Source organism: Prionailurus bengalensis, chromosome E4, assembly GCF_016509475.1.
Source record: "Prionailurus bengalensis isolate Pbe53 chromosome E4, Fcat_Pben_1.1_paternal_pri, whole genome shotgun sequence".
Lineage (NCBI taxonomy): Eukaryota > Metazoa > Chordata > Mammalia > Carnivora > Felidae > Prionailurus > Prionailurus bengalensis.
The window spans coordinates 42,839,057-42,857,887 of NC_057360.1; the positions used below are offsets into that span (position 1 = coordinate 42,839,057).

At 49.2% G+C, this 18,831-nt stretch overlaps 1 protein-coding gene across 17 annotated transcripts in view; it reads left to right on the plus strand.

The window, feature by feature from the left end:
* Nucleotides 1-1,891: 1,891 nt before the first annotated feature.
* Nucleotides 1,892-18,831, plus strand: part of NFASC (neurofascin) — a 183,187-nt gene continuing 166,247 nt past the window's right edge. For 15 of the 17 annotated variants that reach the window (XM_043568390.1, XM_043568396.1, XM_043568395.1 and 12 more), the window contains exon 1: nucleotides 1,892-2,007. In XM_043568390.1, coding sequence (XP_043424325.1) covers nucleotides 1,901-2,007 — 107 coding nt within the window. In that variant the 5' untranslated portion in view covers nucleotides 1,892-1,900. The remainder of the gene's footprint in view (nucleotides 2,008-18,831) is intronic. The other 2 variants (XM_043568407.1, XM_043568397.1) reach the window with 2 other exon arrangements.

Here is an 18,831-nt window from a genome sequence, read left to right on the forward strand (position 1 = left end):
CACCCAGGCGCCCAACTGTAATTATATTTTTTTAAAGAAATGAAAGGGAAATCAGCAAATTGCCCAAGTTGACCCAGATCTGATGTGGTGGAGGTGGGGTCTGAACCCTAGCCAGCTACCTCTAGAGCTGATCCCACAGCCACTATGCAATACGGCCTATAAAATATCTACCTGCTAGCACTGTAAAAAGCAAGTGACTGATATATACAAGAAATTGAGTGCTTAGAAAAGGAAAATTATCTTCTTTCTCCCACTGAGCCAGCCATGTGGACACTTCCGGTAGGGAAGGTAAGGGGGGATCTTGTCCTAGGTGCAGGCCTGAGGGGCCCTGGTGCTTTGAAGCACCTTTCTCCAAGTTTCTTAAGTGTCCCTCCAGTGCCTGGGACCAACTGGGGTCAGTAGTGTCATCTGGATGGGGCGCCTCAGTTTCCAGATTCTCCCCTTCGGAGAGTTTTCCAACCCTGTACATTCTCTCCCTCTCCACACAGGGGTTGACCAGAAGCCCCAGGTTGGCCAGCCCCCCAGAAGCTCTGGCTGCCCCAGGTCATCCCAGGGCCTTGTGGTCAGGCCCAGCTCCAGGAGGTAGACTACTTCATTCACAGGATTACATGAGGCCAGTCTGCCAGAAGAGTCCTGAGAAACAATTTTGAGTGAAATCAAATTGTGTGTATACACAGGGGCCCTGCAGAAACGTTTGCCCAGGATCCCTGATGCCCATGGGCAGCTACGCTTTGAGGCCCCGCCATTTGGACCTTCCTCCGTTTCCCATTGTCTTTACCCAATAGCTCTGGTTGCAGATCTCAAAGCAGCCAACTGAAGAGTTCAACATTTTGTCAGTTACCTGGAGGATTCCATCTACCATTAGTGGTCACTCATCCTTTCTGCAAGCATTTATGGAGCACCTACTCTGTGCTAGGGCTGGGCAAGCATGGGGAACAGGATGAATTCCTGCTCTCCCACCTCCCACAAGCTGGAGAGGAGACAGGCAGGTAGGTGGGGACAGTGCAGTGAAGATAGTGACAGGGCAGGAGCCGTGGGAGCAGAAAAGGCAGTTGCATGTGGCCTCGAATGAGACCTCAGAGGGTGTCTGTGGAGGGAGGGAACTGTGGTTCAGGTTGGGGGACGGGACTGGAAGCTACCAAAACTAAGGTTTTATGATTCCTCAGTTCAGATCTGTCCACTGTTTCAGGTAATAGCTGTGCTCACGTCTCCGCCTGTGTCCGACACATTCTCCCTGTCGGCCCCAGAAGGGACCCGAAGGGATCATCCAATCAACTTTTCATTGTTCGGTGGAGGACGGTGAGGAAGTGCCCTGCCCTTGTGAGAGAATTAGTCACGGCACCGGGACGAACACTGAGATCTTGGGCCTTCCAGTCATCGGAGTTCTTCCACCCTATCTCAAGACTGGGACAGGGCCTGAGCCCCCAGAGCGCAGGACACAATCTCCTATTTTTAAACGACCACGCAACCCCCGGAAGGAGTCACAACTTTCTCACGTCCTCAATTCGGGATCCAACAATCCTTCTATCAACTAACGTCCCTGGAGAGGCTACCACAAGCAAGTCTCCCTGGGAACACAGGCTCTCAGGCCCATTTCCGCCTCCAAGAAGTCACAGCCCGATGGTGGAGGGGGCATATACAGGACAAAACGTGATATCGTGGGGGCTTCAGTTATGATCATTTTCAATGCCAGTGGGCATTTTTTTTTTTTTTTTTTTTTTACCGGCACGGGCCCTGCGAATCGCTCCGCTACGCTCCAGGCGGGGCCCCCGAGCATCTTGCTTCCTCCTCCGTCCAGGTCCCCGCTCGGCGCGCGAAGGGAGGGGCGCGAGGGCGCGCACGCAGGGTGTCGGGGGCGCGCCGGCCGTCCGGGGACGCGCACGGGCTGGTCTCTGCCCTAATGCGGCGGCTGGCGGCGAGAGGCGCTGCAGGGGACGCGGGGGAAGTGGCGGCGCCGGCGGCGGACAGCACCGACTGCGCCCGGGGCCGGCACCCGAGCCCTCGGAGGTAGGCGAGCGCGGATACCGGAGAGATGGGGGTGGGGTAGAACGGGGGTCATGGAAACCCAGCTAGCGACACCCCCTCGTTCCCGCCCTCCTCTGTCCGTCTCCATCCCCCGACCTGTCCCCATCCCCCTCTGCTCACATCCCCGTCCTTTCTCGTCTCCACACCGTCACCTGCCCTGAATCCATCCTGTTCTGTGGATATCTGCACCCACCCCCGTTCAGCTCCCACCCCCCTGCCCACCCCAACAGCCTTTCTGTCTCATTGGCCGCCTCCCCTCCCCCTTTCTGCATCCTCGACCTCTTTCCCCTTCCCTTCCGTCCCTGCCTCATCCACAGCCCTGCCCTTATATCTGTTTACCTCCACACCCCACTTGGTATGACCCCATCCCGTCCATCTTTCCTACCCCTCGCAACAGCCCCTCTCCTTGGCCTCCCCTGTCTTCGTTCCCACCTCGTACCCGCATCAGTTCCCACCTCGTACCCGCATCACTCCGGGTTCCTGTCTCTCCATCTGCTCCCTCAGTTTCTGTCTTCCCCAGGTCCCCCTGCACACCCTGTCCCAGCCCTTTCCCAGCTGCCTCTTGGTTTCCTCCTGCACCATACATAGTCCCTCTCAAGAACCCCAGCTTCCCCCCTTGGCTGTTAGCTGGCCTGCCACCCATCACCTTTCTTTCTTGCCTTTCCTGGTGCTGTATGTAGCCCCACAGCTTGTACTGAGCCCCCATCACCTGCCTTGGGGCCCTCCTTCCTGCTTGGGGAGGCCTAGGGCTCTGAAGGCCCAATGTAGTCTCTGTTGCAGAATCCTCTTATAACCCCTTTCTGCATGTTTGACTCAATTCATGGCTTGGGGGTGAAGGATGCTGAGGGTTCGTAGGCCTCTTGTGTTCCTCCTCAGCCACCCTCTTCCCCTGGCTGTTCAGGTTTGTTTCCTAGATGGACTGGGGGGGGGGGGGTGGGGGGAGTGCTAAGCATAGGGAATCTAGGTTGGGCAAGAGGCAGGGTCCAAGGGAATGGCTGAGGGCCTCTTCCAAGTCTTGTTCTGAGCCCTGGGATGGAAAGGCCTGGATGAGGAGCCTCACTGGAGCATTGCAGAATTTTGGATTTTAGAAAGAATTCTTCCTCAGCCTCCAAGTCAGCACTTTGGCATCAGGAGCTGTCATGAGTGTGGCCCATGGGTTGGGCTGAGAGAGGGCGGAGTGCTGAATCACCTAGACTCTGGTCCCCATGGCAGCCCCTCTCCTGCCCTGAGCCAGGTTCTGCTCCTGATTCCTTCCTTGGCATTTGGCACTGTGCTGTGTGTGTGTGTGTGTGTGTGTGTGTTGGACAGAGATGCCTCCTCCCTCAGTCTAGAGGAATGGATGACAAGTGCCCCTTTCCAGCCCGTCTGTCTCCCTGGGATGAGGCCCTGGAATGTCTTATCTACCCTTGGAACTGTGGTGAGCCCTGCTGGGGCCCAAGCAAATCTCCAGCAAGGGCAGACAGGCTCTTGAGACAGGTTGGGCAAGAGTTGAATTGTTTGTTTGGGGCTAGAGACGGGCAGGTTCAGAAGCCACTGAACTTGAGACATAAGGAGAAGCCCAGGGATAATGTATGGAGAGTGGAAGCCCCTGGGCATAGGGGCCATACCAGCTGTGGGAGTCAGGGGCAGGGAGAAGAAGGAAGGCAGAGACCTATCCTCCCCTCTGGTTTGGGGATGATTCGATCTGGTGGGATTGCACTGCAGGAAGAATTGAAGGAAATTGGAGGGGGGGCGGGGAGTGTCATTCTAACCTTTTGTTTTGACTGAGTTGACACTTTGTGTGTGTGTGTTGGGAAACTGATTGCTTTTCTTTCTTTCTTTCTTTCTTTCTTTCTTTCTTTCTTTCTTTCTTTCTTTCTTTTTTGAGTTGGCACTCCTGAGGGATTAATATCTCCCTCTTTGGATTCAGCTGGAAATATGTGTGTGCGTGTGTGCGTGCGTGTGTGTGTGTGTGTGTGTGTGTAGATACAGAGAAAGAATAAGACTGACACAAATAAGGAAAGACACTCGTTCACATTTAACTCTACAAATTGTGGTTGCCCCCCTGAAACAGGGAATGACAGCCCAGTTCCTGTCTTGGTTCCTGTCTTGGGGACATCAGCTAAATCCCCAAGGCTTAAACTGGAGGTTGAGAGCGCATTGCTGTTGGGTTCCGTCCCGTCGCCATAAGGATCCCTCACTTTAGAAAACCGAGTGCTTGGACTTCAGCTCATGAGCAACAACTCTGTATGGGACTGAGGCACTGCCTGGCAAGGGAGGGGGTGCATACAGCTAGGGGATGGCTGTCCTCCACTTCGTCACCTTTCTGTGCCCCCTCCCATCATAGGGGGCGGGGCAGGAAGCTTCCCTAGGCATTTCCAGGTCGGGGGAGGAGGCATCACCTGGAGCTGTTGTGGAGAGCTGATTGGATTCAGGTTCTGACGTTGAAATGCTTGATTGGGGCTCAGGTTAAGTGGAGGTGTGGGGGGTGGGGATGGGGATTCTGATAACAATGTACATACTTTCTAGTTTTGTGCAACGAATCTCACCCCTCATCCTTGTTTGGCATCGCAGAGGCTGCACAGACATAAACTAAGGCACGTAGAAAGAGGAGCCGGCTCCCGGAGAGCTGGAGCAAGACGTAGCTAGCTCCCTGTGGGCTGAAGCAGATTGGCTTCCGGGGCTGCTGCTTTCAGGGGCACATTGAGCCAGTGGCTGATATCTGGGGTAGGGGAGTTCTGGCTTGGATATCTGAGGGGGAGGTGCAGAAGAGGGTCCTGTGTCTGCAGTGACTGCGGGACAGAATTCCAAGCCCCCATTACGCTGTTGTTGTTGTGACTTGTTCCCTTCCCTTCGCACCACTTTGCTCCAAGACCATCCAAGAACTGGGATGTGAGGATCATCACTTAGTCTTTAGGGGGAAAAATGCTTAGGAAACCAGAAGGGGAGAAGGCAGAGAAGTTCAGTGCTCAGTTGGTTTGGCCTGGAGGCTGTGAGGAGAGGGAAGTGAGAGGAATGTAAGGTCGACTATGTACTTATTTATTTAGCAAATACTAATGAACTCTTGCAGCGTGCTGCTGTGCTCTGTGCGGGATTGTAGAGATGAAGAGTGAGACAGGGTCTGATCTCCCAGAGCTCTCAGTGTCATGGAAAGACAGACAAGCAAGCAGACAAATACCATAGATAAGCTTGAGCGAGAACATCTGGACAAGGATGTCGGACAGCGGATCTTTCACTCCAGTGGCATCAGCTTCCTCTCCTCCAGAACCATGAGGAGGGCTGGATGATATTACCCGGAATGGTAGGTCAGGGCTGGCCCTGAAGTCGACTGTGAGGAGAAAAGGGTGGAGGAGGAGGTGAGATGAAAGATGTTAGCAGATCCCTGGCTTTAGGGGGAAGAGAGATGTTCCTTGTGCAGCCGAACTTCACTAGGTTCTGCTTTAGCCTGATGAGGGGCACCCAGAAGGCACTCTGGGACAAGACCAAGGCTACTCAGCTCTCCCATGTCCATCTCCTAAGCCCTTGTGTTTTAGGGGCAAAGGGTGGTCTGGGTATGCTTAGAATGTTTAGAGGGAGTCAGAGGAAAAGAGGCCCAGTGTCTGCTCTCTGGGAGCTCCTATCTGATGGGGAAATAGCAAGTATGTGTTCAAGTGCATGGTCGGAAATAAGAGAAGTAGAAATACTGCAAGCTCTCATGTGTGGGGAAGGGTTTTGGAGTTCTGGGGAGGTCAGAGTCAGTTAGGAGTCACCAGAGAAGTCCGGGTGGGGGGTGGGGGGGAGGTTTTTGAAGTGATACTCTTGAGCACAGGTCACCATGAACATCATAGTTGAACTGGGAAGGAATGTAAGGACAGAGACCCTCAGCCTCATCTGTCTGAGGAGCATCCTTCTTTCCCACACACCTGATTTAGTTCATTTCATTAGTGTGTCCTGAGTCTTTGAATATATCCCAGGAACTGTGCTAGGTGTTGGGTGTATAGGTTGAGTTGGAGAGACAGAAATGCAAACAAATAAAAATTCAGTACAAGAAATGCTGTAACAGAGGTTGGATGAGTTCCTAGCATTGTAGGAGCATGGCTGAGGGGTCACGGTGGGCAGTAAGACCTGAGTGACTGTACCTTTACTTTGGCCAGAGCATCTTGATGTCAAACTTTTGAGCATGTACTCAAAATACCCAGCTAGAGCCTGCACCTAGCTGCAAGGACAGACGTTGGATGCATATGGCCTGGTCCTTGGGACTGCAGTGGTGGGGCGTGGTGTCGGGTGGCCTTTGGGAGCTAATGGCTATGCTGCACACTTGACTAGGCACTTCTAAAGCTTTGCTGACTTGGGGCGCCAGTCAGATTGTGCTAGCCAACTCAAGAACTCTTGAGCCACCCTCCTTTCCTTAGGTCTTGAGGCAAGCCAAGAAAAATACAAGTGTCATAATATAATAGCCATCGTTAGAGATTGCTTGCTATGTGCTAGGCACTCTATTATGTGCATTATAGCATCGTTTTTGTTTAATCTTCATAAGGGTTTACCTACTAAAAGAAGTATCATTAGGATCCTGGTTTTACAGATAAGAAAGCAGACTCGGAAACGTTGTTATTTAAGATTGTAGAGCAGGGAAATTGCAGAGCTAGAATTTAAACCTGTATTTGTTTGACATCAAAGCCCATGCACCTCTCCTATGTATTATGCTAAGCTCCCCCTACCCCTGCGGAAAAATAGAAAACTGGGGTGTTTTATTCCACTTGCCCAAGGCTCTCTAGGAAAATCTGTTAGAAAGGCTCAGTTAGCATGCACATTTGGGTACCTACTGTGTCCTTCTGAAGGATACAGAAACACAGTTTCTGCTTTCAAATAGGGAAAGCAGATGCCGTAAATGGAAACAGATGACAACTCTTAGGAATAAGGCAAGACAGTATATATTGAAGTCTTCAGACTCTGGATGGTAAAACTTCAGAGGAAGGAGTGATCCCTCAGTCTGTCTGTTGGAGTCAGGGAGGTGATCAGCATAGTAGAAACCATCAGCCTTTGAGGTCAGACAGACTTACGTCCAAACCTTGTCTCTTCCATTTACTGGGTGAGGAGCTGCCGTTTCCCCATCTGGATCCTGGGGATATCAATATGAACCTTGCAGAGCTGTTACGAGGATTAAATATGATAAGGCAGTGAGGGCCCCAGCAGAGTACCTGGCTGGTAACAAACACCCATCAACTACTAGCTTGAACCTTAAAGAATTGGTAGAAGAGGAGAGTTTTCTAGGTGAGGGAACCCACGAGCCTGTATAAACGAAAACTTGATGGGTTCAGGTTCTCTGGGAAAGAAGTGACCTGCCTCATCTGGCCTCTTCTCTCCAGGTCCTTGCAGTAAAATCTCATAGGAAAAGAACAGCATCATGAAGAGTGAGGGGCTTATGTTTTACTTCCGGCCCCATCATTAGCAGAGCTCACGTGTGTTTCTCTCTCTGGAAAACTAGAAGATTGCTCGAAGTGTCTTGTCCCGGAAGCTCATGTCTCTGGAATTTATGTCAGTGATTAATTTCTTGCCCTGCCCTTCTTCTCCCAATTGTCATGCCTTGAAAAAGTTAGAGGGCCTGGGGTGTGGTGGGCTCATCCCCTTAGGCTGTTGTCAGCCCCTCCTCGCTCCTGCAGCTCCCTTCTCTGGGAAGCAGGTGCCTGAGCATCTGTCTTCTCCTCCTTCACCTGCTCCTCCACACTCCCAGGCTGGGCCAGCCCCTCCTGAAAGGCCTCCCTGGCAGCCCCTCTCCCCGTCATTATGATGCTAATCGTGTTGTTAATTTTTCTGAGATGCAGAAAGAAAGCCCCAATCTGTTCTAATGAATTTAATTAGAGAGGGGCTTGGAGGGCTTCGGAACCTCTTACCAGGATCACAATAAACAGAGTTAACGAGATAAACAGCCTGGGATCAGCGGCTCAGGGGTAGGAAGGAAGATTTCCCACTCAGTCCCAGAGCGAGGAAAGTCCCCTGGCACCCAAAGTTGGAGGAAGGCTGTGTGAGCTATTGTCTGTCATGTGGACTTCCTTTTGGGCTGTTTCTGTTGGGCCCACCCAGTCCCATGCATGTAACTTCACACCTAGCTCTGCCCTTCAGTGGCAGATGAACCTCTGGAGAAAGTCCTGTCGTTGTCATCATTCTCACCCAATATTTGTTGAGCACCTGCTGTGTGTGTGTAGAGTACTGTGCCATCTTCTAGAGGAATGGGGAGGTTCAGGAGACCCTGTCTCCACCCTAAAGTAGAAAGGAGATGTATGTTCAAATATAAGAAACATCTGCTGATTCCAGACAGTTGGCAGGAGATGATATTGGGCTTGGGTGATCTGGAAAAGTCCCTTGCAAGAGGAAGTACTTGAGGTCTTGAGATACCAAGACTTGAAGACTTAATAATCGGAGGTCCTGGAGTAAGAATAGAAATGTGCAGCAGATCTTTGAGTCAGGATGAATAAATGGCATGGCTTGGGCAGTAGGTGCATTGAATTCATTACTGAGGGTTATGTCTGGAGCAGTATACTGAGATGTCATTGTAGAGGACCCTGTGTGCTGGCGTCTTTACCCTTCTAACCTGGTTGTATTGGAGTCTCCCTGCTTTCCTTCTCTGAAAACTTAGGATGGCCGGCTCGGGGAAGGGCCTGAAACAGGATGGTCTTTGTGCTGAGCTCGCTGTCCTGGATCGAGTTTAGGCTAATGGGGGTGGATTGACCAGATGCTAAGTTTTGTTCTCTGATCTTGTGATTTTCTGGGATGAGAGTGAATGGCTGGCAGAACAATTCCAAGGACTTTTCCCGGTGAGAGTTCCCTCCTTCTTTACTGATGCTGGCCAATTTGCTCTGGCAATAGCATTTTTTGCAAGCAGTCAGTGGAATCTTCCAGTTCCGGGCTCAGTGAGTTTCAGAAGTTGTCTCTTTATATTACGAAGAGTTCCCTGAGAGTGTGTATGTGCGTGTGTGCCTGTGCTTGTGTGTGCATGTTGCCTATGTTAGTGAAATTTTCCCGGCTACCTTCAGATTGTGGTTTGATTTTTATTTTGCAACACAAAAGTTGTTAAACATTTCTGGGCCTTAATTTCTCCAGGTACAAAAGAGGATGAACCATCCTCATATCTTACTGTGTGTAGATCCATAAGCTGAATGCTTTGAGAATCAGATTTTAAACACCAGGAGGTATTATAATATCATTTTGTTAGGACGTATAGTATTGAGGTGAAATTTTAGGCACTTCTCTGTCCCCCTTGGAACTTCTACCTGTGAGACTAGCTGGAGTTTTATTTTGGGGCATCACCAAAGATTATGTCTTTTGTTCTTTTCCAGAGTCTGTCTGGGCTTATGCATAATTAGTGGTGAAGCTAATACTGCTGTCAGGTGTTGGTTGATCTATACGTGTGTGTTTGTATGAGAGACATTGTTATATTACCCATTGTGTGGTGTTTTTCCACACGGTGGTGGCAACATGTTCTTTGTGAAGGAAAATGCCTTTGAGGCCACAGGCAATTTTCCTATGCTGATGTAGGTGAGGACAGAAATTAGATCTCTTTCTGATCGTCATCACACACTGGGTGGAATTGAAGGCTTTGGGACACATGCTGGGAGTGGAACCAGAGTTCTCTGACTGACTCAAGCCCTGCTGTGCATTGTTTATATATATATATATATATATATATATATATATATATATATATATATATTTGTGGCACCTGCAGTCAGTCTTCAAAGACTCTACTGTTTGCATAGCACACTTCCAGATGGCTTCTTGTTTTGAAAGAATCCCTAATCTCATAGAATTTTAGAGATGGTTTAATCCAAGATCATTATTTTACTGATCAAGAAACAGACTCAGAAGGGTTACATATTTTGCTTGTGGCTACATGGCTAGTTGCTGGCAGAGGTAGTTCTTCCATATACTGGACCACCAGGAACTTTAAAAAACGACATATAAACCCAGTAATTTTGCAAGACAATAAGTAATTAAGCTCCCCAAAGCATTGTCTAAACCAATAATGCTTTGGGATATCAGAGAAGAGAGAAAATTAATATAGACTAAGTCCTTTGGTAAGGTTTTGAAGAGAAGTGGAGGCTGGTTTGGGGCTCTAGTGATGGACCTAGATAAGTAGGATTTGAATAGGTAGAGGTAAGGAAATGGGCCTTTCTGGTGGGGGAAGGGGGCATAATCAGAGGTTTACAGGAGGAAAGCTTTGGTCAGGCATTGAACTGGCCAGGCTGGAGCAGTGGAAATTATAGCTACAGGGATGGGCTGGGGCCAGACTGCAGAGAATCTTGACTCTGACTGAGTAGTTGGACTTTTTCTGGGAATTAGTGAGGAGTATTTGAAGCTTCTTGACTGAGTTTGCTCAATGTCTGGGGTGGTGTCTGGGAGGTTGTTCTTCTGAAGGGATGTTTGAGAAAAGGGGAATGCTGGAATTTTTCTTGGGTGCTGGCAGGGAGCCTGCTGCTGTCCAGGGTGCTGACCTGCCCTCTGAAAGATTTTTCTCCCCAGTGATGCCAGGTTAGAAGGTAAAGACAGAGAATGTTTAGAGTAACCCAAAGGGATCTAGAAAACAGTTCTGGCTAGGACTAGGTAGTGTGACTTCGCAGTCCTTGTAATGAAAGCAAAAGTATGGATTGGGGGAGCTAGCAACAGCCTTCTTAAAGAAAGACCACGTGTGTGCACATATGCATGCTAAAATGACCCAATTTGTAGCCTTGCAAATTTTGCTTTAGAGTCTTTGTATTTACATGAGAATCTGAGGACATTTCTTCTTTCATTGTGAAAATGCACTCCCTCTACTCAACATCTCAGAGTACCTAAAACCTCTCCAGCAAACATGGAGAGAGCAACAGAAGTTCCCAGAGTACCCTACTCATTAGTTCAAATGAAACATTTAAATGCTTAATATTAGTGCTGTCCAGTAGAGCTTTCTGTAATGATAGAAATGTTCTATATCTGCCCTCTCCAACATGGTAGTCTAGACACATGTGGCTCATGAGCACTTGAAATGTGGCTAATGTGAGAACTGAATTTTTAATTTAATTTAATTTTAAAGGCCATGTGTGACTAGTGAGCTACTGTATTGGGCTGCACAGTTCTAGAGTCAGAACCTTTGAGGGGTGCCTGGGTGACTCAGTTGGTTGAACATCCAGCTCTTGATTTCGGCTCGGGTCATGATCTCACCATTCGTGAGACTGAGCCCCATATGAGACTCTGCACTGACAGTGTGGAGCCTGCTTGGGCTTCCTCTCTCTCCCTCTCTCTCTGCCTCTCTCTTTCTCTGTGTCTCTCAAAAATAAATAAATAAACATTAAAAAATAAAGAACCCTTGGGTGTCTTCAGCTCAGGGCATGATCTCATGGTTCGTGGGTTCAAGCCCCACATCGGGCTCTGCACTGACAGCATGGAGCCTGCTTTGGAACCCCCGTCTCCCTCTTTCTCTGCCTCTCCCTCACTCATCTGTGCTCTCTCTTTCTCTCTCTCTCTCTCAAAGAAAATAAACATTAAAAAAATAACCCTTGTTACTGGTCTGTCATACCTAACCTTTTAGACATGGAGCAAAGTGGACTTTTGAATGTGGGTGAGTTTGATACATTGCTGGGAAAGCTCCATGCTAAATCTGACTGGAAGTCTGTTTCTGGCTAGAGTTTTTCCCTGGCTTTCTTATCATCATAGTGAGAACAACTATACATGATGTACTGTGGTTTTCCTGTTAAGAGCAGAGAACATGTTCCTTATATTCTGGCTGGGGTCCCAGGGACCTTGTCCGAGACTTTTTGGAGCCTTGAGTGGGCAAGCAATGCAGTGTGTATGGCTGTGGGGTGAGGTGGCAAACAGATGATATACTATTGTGTTGGATGTTTGTGGGCGTCTAGCAGAGAGAAGTTTCTGGTCTTAATCCATCTCCCCTTCTAACTCTAGGCATCTTTACATCCTGTTTGTCTACTTTAGTGAACATGGCCCAGGATGGGGAGTATGGATGAATGGTAGAGGGACCAGAGGGGAAAAATGCTTAAAAATGCCAATCATTAAGTAAGTAAGAATAACCTGTCAGAAGACTGGAGTAGAAAATACCCATTGTTTTGGCACATGCTGGTGTCCATAGACATGCCTAACCTTATAAACATGCTTCATTCCCTTGGGTCTCTCGTCTCAGGCTTAGCACGTATAAATCTGGTTTCCTAAACCAGAGTGCATGCTTTTTGAAGACGTGCCTTAGAGTTTTCTTGTATTCTCCCACAGAATGTCAGTGTGCTGATAGTAATCCTTAATAAACGCCTGCTAGTGAGGAGTTCTTTGTTTTAGCCCGGAGCTATGGGCTTGACTCCTAGAAAATGTGTGCACATGAATACAAATAATATTTATTGAGCCCCTGCTGGGCGTAAGTCTCTGTACTTGGTACTGTGGGCAGCGACAAAGGAGGAGCAGGATGGTAGCCCTCAGTCTAATGAGAAAGCAAAGGCAGGCACGTGTGAAAACAACACACAGACACACAACTAATAGACAGAAACAAAGACAGAAGTGGTAGCAGGGATACGAAGCTGGGAGTGGGTTGCAGGATGCTGGCAGGGCCCAGATTTTGTGTGTGTCTTTGTCTGGCCTTCTCTCGAGGATTCCCTTCTTCATGAAGCGTAGCTGGTACCAGCCACCTCCATGCCTGCAGGGACAGTGCTGCCTTTATGGTTGGCAGGGCAGCTCGCTGTCTCACTGGGGCCGGGCTGAGGCGGTGCTGTCCTGAACTCGCCTCTTCCTTAAAGAGCCCTCAGGAAGGGGGAGAGTGACTGTGTGGACGGGGAAGAAATTCCTTTTTCTTCTGGTCACTGAAATGGTGACAGTGTCTAGCTCTCAGACTTCCTTCTAGCCACAGAAAAGGGTTTGTTGGGACTCCCGCAGCTCTTGTACACGGAGCCCCATGATGCAGGCCCAGGTGCGGCTCTGGGGGAAACAAGAAAAGCAGAGCTTGGTGGCATGGCTCCCTACAGTCACTTGAGCCCCCCTGCTTTACCCTCAAGGAGTGTGCACTGCCTGGCAGGGAGCAGGTGGGCTATATCTCCCAGCTGGGGCTGGGGCTGGGGCGGGAGGCACTTCTCTGGTTGACTCACTGGAAAGAGCCTGTGCTTTTGCATCCTCTGTGAGCACACAAGTCACCTGGGGTCTTGTTTAAGGGCAGAGGCAGAATGATTAGGTCTGGATTGGGCCCGAGTGTCTGCCTGCATTCCTTTCCAGCCCTCAGGTAATGCCAGTACTGCCCGTCAGCAAACCACACTCTGATTGGCAGGGCCCTATATGTGGATTCTCAACCTGGAAACATGTTAGTCTCACGTGGGGAGATTTTCAGATATGCTGTGGTGGGGACCCACTCTACAGCCAAATAATTCATAATCTCTGAGAGTTGGATCAAGGCACCAGAATGTCTTAAAAGGCCCCTAAGTGATTCTGATATACAGCCGAGGCTGAGAACCATTGGTTTTCTGGATGGTTTTTTCCCTCCCTCTGATATGCTTTTCACCTGGCTGCGCCTTCCTTAGCCCAAGAGACTGTAAATGCCTCAAGGGCAGAGAATGTTACCAGTCAGCATGTGGGTGGTCAGCTCAGTTGGTTACAGCAGGATGTATCACCATATATCACCCTGGCCACGGTTCCCATGGATGTACCATCAGCCATGAGAGATCAAAGAATGTGGCTGGCTTAGAGCAGGCCATTTCTACTCTTGGAGGGACAAGTCAAAGTGGGCACCCAGTCCTGGAACCATGCCTGGAACCGAGTACACTTTCAGGAAATCTATATTGAATGGATGATTATTCCAGTGTGGAATGGCAGAAAGGGCACTAGATTAAGGATCTGAAGACCAAGGGGACTAGGACCAGGTATTTAACCTTCCTTAGCTTTGACTTTCTCAGTTGTAAAATGAGAATAATAATGCCTAGCTACCAGGGCTATTTAAATAGAAAACAATGTAGGAAAAAGGGCTCTGTAAACACTAATGTTATGCAGACAAGTGATTGTGTAAGAATTCATTTTTTAAAGTGGTGAAACTAAGCTATAGGTATTGGTTCCAACTCTTGCTCTGGCAGATCCTTTCAGGTCCCACCATGTGTGCCTCTGTCTACAGAACAGCAAGGGAGCTCAGGGAAGTGCCATTGGCTGGTCACCCACTCTGGGTCAGGGACTGTGTTGGATGTTTGGCTTTTGTCATCTCATTGATTCGTCACAGCCCTTGGACCAGGTGTTATGATCCTGATTACACTGAGAAAATGGGGGCTCCGAATGGGAACCAGCTTGCCCCAAGCGGGACAGCTCTGTGTTGCAGAGCTGAGATTGGATCTGATTCCAGAGGCTCCTAATCCTGGCTCATTACCCCTACAGGCAGCTCTGGGTTCCAGCACAGGCTGATGGTGCCTTGGTTTGAGGAGCTTCCTTGTCTGTGGGTCACTTGTTTTGAAGGGTGAGATAAGAGCCTGGGTATCCCAGAAACTCCAGTCTTCTATGAGGGAATGTTTTAGTCGATGGCACCAGAGCCTTCTGAGTCTTGGCCAACGCTGCACTGTAGAGTCACTGCTCAGAATCTGCCTCAGGGCTCGAGGCAGAGGCTGTGTGACATCTTCTCTTGTAGAAGAATCACCATCTGCCCTCATGGTCCCCGCCCTGCTTGATAGAGCCACCAAACCCAGCTCTCCTCTGTTTTGCCTGCCTAAGTTTACCTTTCATTCTGGTACTAAAAGAAAATGGAAACACAAAAGGGGGGACAACCCCATGAGCTTCTCCTATCCACAGGTGTAATGTCAACAGGATATTTTCATCACCTGGTGCTAGTGCTCCCATCCTGGGGCGGGGGGTGGGGGGACCCATCTCCTCCAATGGATCAGCACAGAGAGGAGGTCCCGTGCCTGCTGTCTTCCTGCTCACCTCTCTAGCTTCAGCTAGAAGTTGCCATGATAACAAGGATGCATCCTGGCAGAAGTCAGTCTGGCTAAGTTGTTCAAAAAAGAGGGGAGAGGGGGGCTGATTCGCATGGTTCGACCAGCTACAGAGGGATCTACCTCCTCCAAGTGCTTGTCTGTGTACTCCTGGAAGCGTTCTTTAACTCAGGGGCATTATCAGGTATTGGCTGAGACTGATTCCATACTGGGAAAACTAGATAGGAAACCCAGCATGACTTCACAGGCACTACAAATATGCCATGGTGGGCTTTGGGTATAAATATCTCATGCTCCTCACTGAGATGCAACTTTCTGTTCATGTCTGGTCCACATTCATCCTCTTGCTGTGCTCTAATTTGGGTGATTTCTCTCTTATGTATTCCATGAAATTCTGTGCTAGGATGTTACTTTCCTGTATCAGGGCCAGTATTACAACACATTTCTTAATTACAAACATTTCTTAAGCTTTGTGAATTGTCCAGAGTTTACTTTTAAGTACAGAGTGTATGTCCACTGTGTTGCTTCGATATTTTTTCTGCTTAATCCTCATTTATTTTTTAAGCCATTTGGGCTTTTTCTGTCTCTCTTTTCTCTTTGAGTGTCCCCAGGGTTTTCTGTGTCTGAGAACCGTGCTTCCTGTCTATGGTTCTGCGTGGTCAGCACGCTGCCTGTTTGGTAGGAATAAAGATTCTCAGTTAGGCCTAGGCTAAAAATGAATCCCCTGTCACCTGGAAGGCTGGCTACCAATGACGCCTTGTTGTAACACCATGAAATGCCCTCAACCAACTGCAGAGATTTGGGGTCTTTTCACTCAAAAGACTATGAAGGCTGTGTGCCTGGGCCTTACAGGAAGGTTCCAGAAAACTGGTGTGAGAGCGAGTTCAGGGTCTAGATCAGGTGCTGGCCCCATTCTGAGTCAGATTGGGAAAACCCTGTCTGAACATATCCTCTGGGTTGTTTGTGTTCTTAAACCTTGAGAAATAGAGAGCTCGTAGATGGCACCCCAAGAAGTTGCAGCTGGGGCTTCTGAGAGCAAGAATGCCTTGTTTCTTAATGGGCTTGTGACATCATCCGGGGCCTGCCCAGATGCTGGCATGTCAGAGATAGACCAAAACGGGCCAAGGAGCACTCAGAGGTGGCTAAAGATACTCTGCTGGCTTGAGTATGTTTGCTCCTGATCAATTGTCTGCTTCCTCCCCTTTCTTCCTTCCCCGGGTTTGTTTTTCCCAAATCCCATTGTGGAATGTCCAAGGGCATGCGTTTGCTCTTGGAAGGGGAAAATAGCACAAGAAATCAGGTTCTTTGTTCACTAGTTGTATGACCTTTGGCAAATGACTTAAATCTTCCCAACTTTTCATCTGTAAACTGGGGAGTTAAGTGGTGCTTTCCCTGCATGGAGTTGTTAGAATGAAATTAGATAATGCACCTTTGCCCAGCACCTGCCAAGTAAGAAGTGGCCCATGAAAGTGAGTTCTTGATACCTCCCGCTCCTTCCTTATAGTAGCTTCGCGCCCTGCCTTATTCTGGTAGCCCTAACGCCTCGCGTGAGCGATAGAAAATATTTTTGAACCTCAGAAAGGTGCTCAGTTGTGTGCCAGGTACCGTGAGAATTATAGGGAGAAGAAGCGGCAGTCTTTGCTGGTACCTTGGTTGCACTTGGCATTCTAATTGACAAAGCACGCACCTGTGCCTGGTGAACATAGCTAACTGCACCAAGTCATAGAGGATAGATGCAGATGGCTGGTTCTGACCACAGAGCTCTTGCAGTTTGGCAGAGGGAGTTCATTTAATCTATGGTAACCTGGACAATTTCAAGGAGGAGATTTGGAGCAGAACTTCAAAAGATGCATTTCTTACTCTTTCTCTGCTCCAGCAAGCTTGTTAGGGAGTGCCTCCAAAAGTGGAGTGGGGGGAGCAGAAATTGGGAAGAAATGGACTGTCTTGTTATCCTCAAGACCAAATTTCCTCATTTTCATGCTGGCCACACCCACAGGGCAAATGGGTAGCAGGGAGGAAGGGTGACTTTTCTGAGGCTCAGAGATGGTGAGGAAGCGAACACAAGGTTAATCAGCAAAACAGAAGTAGATGTGAGATGCATATCTGAGGCCTGGGAATGTGAGTTCATGTCTCATAATCCATTTTGGTCCCCTTGTCTTCCTCTGATCTAACTGTATCCTTATCATACCCCTGGCCACACCGACCGGGAATATATCATTTCCAGGTGAGGAAATCGAAGCAGAGAGTTGGGTGATCAGTTGAGCAAGAAGCATGAATCAGGGCAGAGTCAAGGCCATGTATCCACCTCCTGACTCTTGGCCTATGGATTCCTAGTCTAGCTTTCTCCTGGACTTCTCCTGTGACTCAGGTCTCAGCTGGTGTCTAGCATAAGGCAGCCCTGGATCCCTGGGTGGGGGATGGAGAGCAATCCATCCAACACAAGACCTCTTCCAGTTCACGCAGCGTTGGTCCAGAATACCATGTGACCATCACTGTACCCTGCCAGCTCTGGCTGGGTTTCAAGTCCTAGTCTCAACAGCCACGGGACTTGGTGGCCAGGCCTGGGAAGAGCCCATTGTCTTCTTGCATCATCACTGGTTGTGTGGCTGCTGGCTAGCTTGCTTGTTCATTTTCTATTTGTTTTGTGCAGGCTGCTCTGAGCCCTATAGTCAGGCACAGCTGGGTAGCTGGCACCTGCTCAACCTTTGCCCCAGTCTATCATAGAATTCTCCATGGTACCGATGGAAGACCCCTGACTCTGTGTGTGTGTGTGTGTGTGTGTGTGTGAAAGAGAAGATGGGGAAAGGAAGGTGTAAAGCTTCCTGAAATAGTAAGAGACCTCTTTCTCCAGTGGCACCTGGTTCTGGGTTGAAAGAACCAGGACAGATATGTAGCTGTCCCTTAGGAGCCCCCGTGGTTTTCTTCTTGCAGACGTGTGTAAGTGGACCATGGCTAGCAGCCTGACCAGCAGCGGGAGGACAGGAGGTGTGCTGTGTTCGAAGCATGAGTGGCCCGTGACCTCTCCCATCCCTGGTTATTGTCATAGCCAGAACAGTAAAGAAGAGTGAGGCTAGGATAATGGCAGCTACCAGATAGAGCCGACTATATACTAGGCAACGTGCTGTGGGCTTTTAACACTTCACTTCACTTATGACGTATTTTCAGTAGCCTTGTTTTACAGGAACGTGAAGCCCATGTACTTGAGCGGCTTTTTCCTGAGGTCTCTCAGCTAGTATACTGTGCAGTTAGGGCTTCAACTCAGATCCTTCTGATTCCAATCAGATTTCATCTGATAGAGCTCTTAACGACCGTGCTATCGTGAACACTGAGAGGATCCTTCCCAGCCACAAACTCCCCTATAGCTCTGAGTAGAGACCCTATTCCCTCCTGCTGGAGTAAGAAATGCACAGGTATGAGAAGCTAATAGATTCCTGGGTTATGAGGAAGCCCTTTAGTATCTCATGAGATTCTTAGAAGTCTGAGCTTGGGGAGACTTTGGGACCTCGTTATGTCAGGTCCCTCATTTTTCATAGGAGGAAATGAAACCCAAGGAAGGGCCTCACTCAAAGCTGTGCAACAACCCGATGGCAAGCCAGGGGCAGAACCCAGCCTCCCAGCTGTTACCCAGGAATTTCTCACCACCTGTCTTCTTGTAGAATAACTTTGCTGCCCCACGCCCACCAGTCATTTACCCGAGATGACAGTGTGAGACAGTATGGAGGAAGGAGGGCCAGACCGAATTCTCTTTTTACCACGGGGCTGCTGACTTGTTCTGGGCTGCAGAGGCAGGGGGGCGTCCCAGCTGGCCCTTTCCCTGAGAATCCACCAGCCTCCTTTCCTTTATGTCTCCTCACCCACTGGTGCTCTTGGGAATTCCAGGGTTTGTAGAGGACTTGACTCCCTCCTACCACTCCCCACTCCC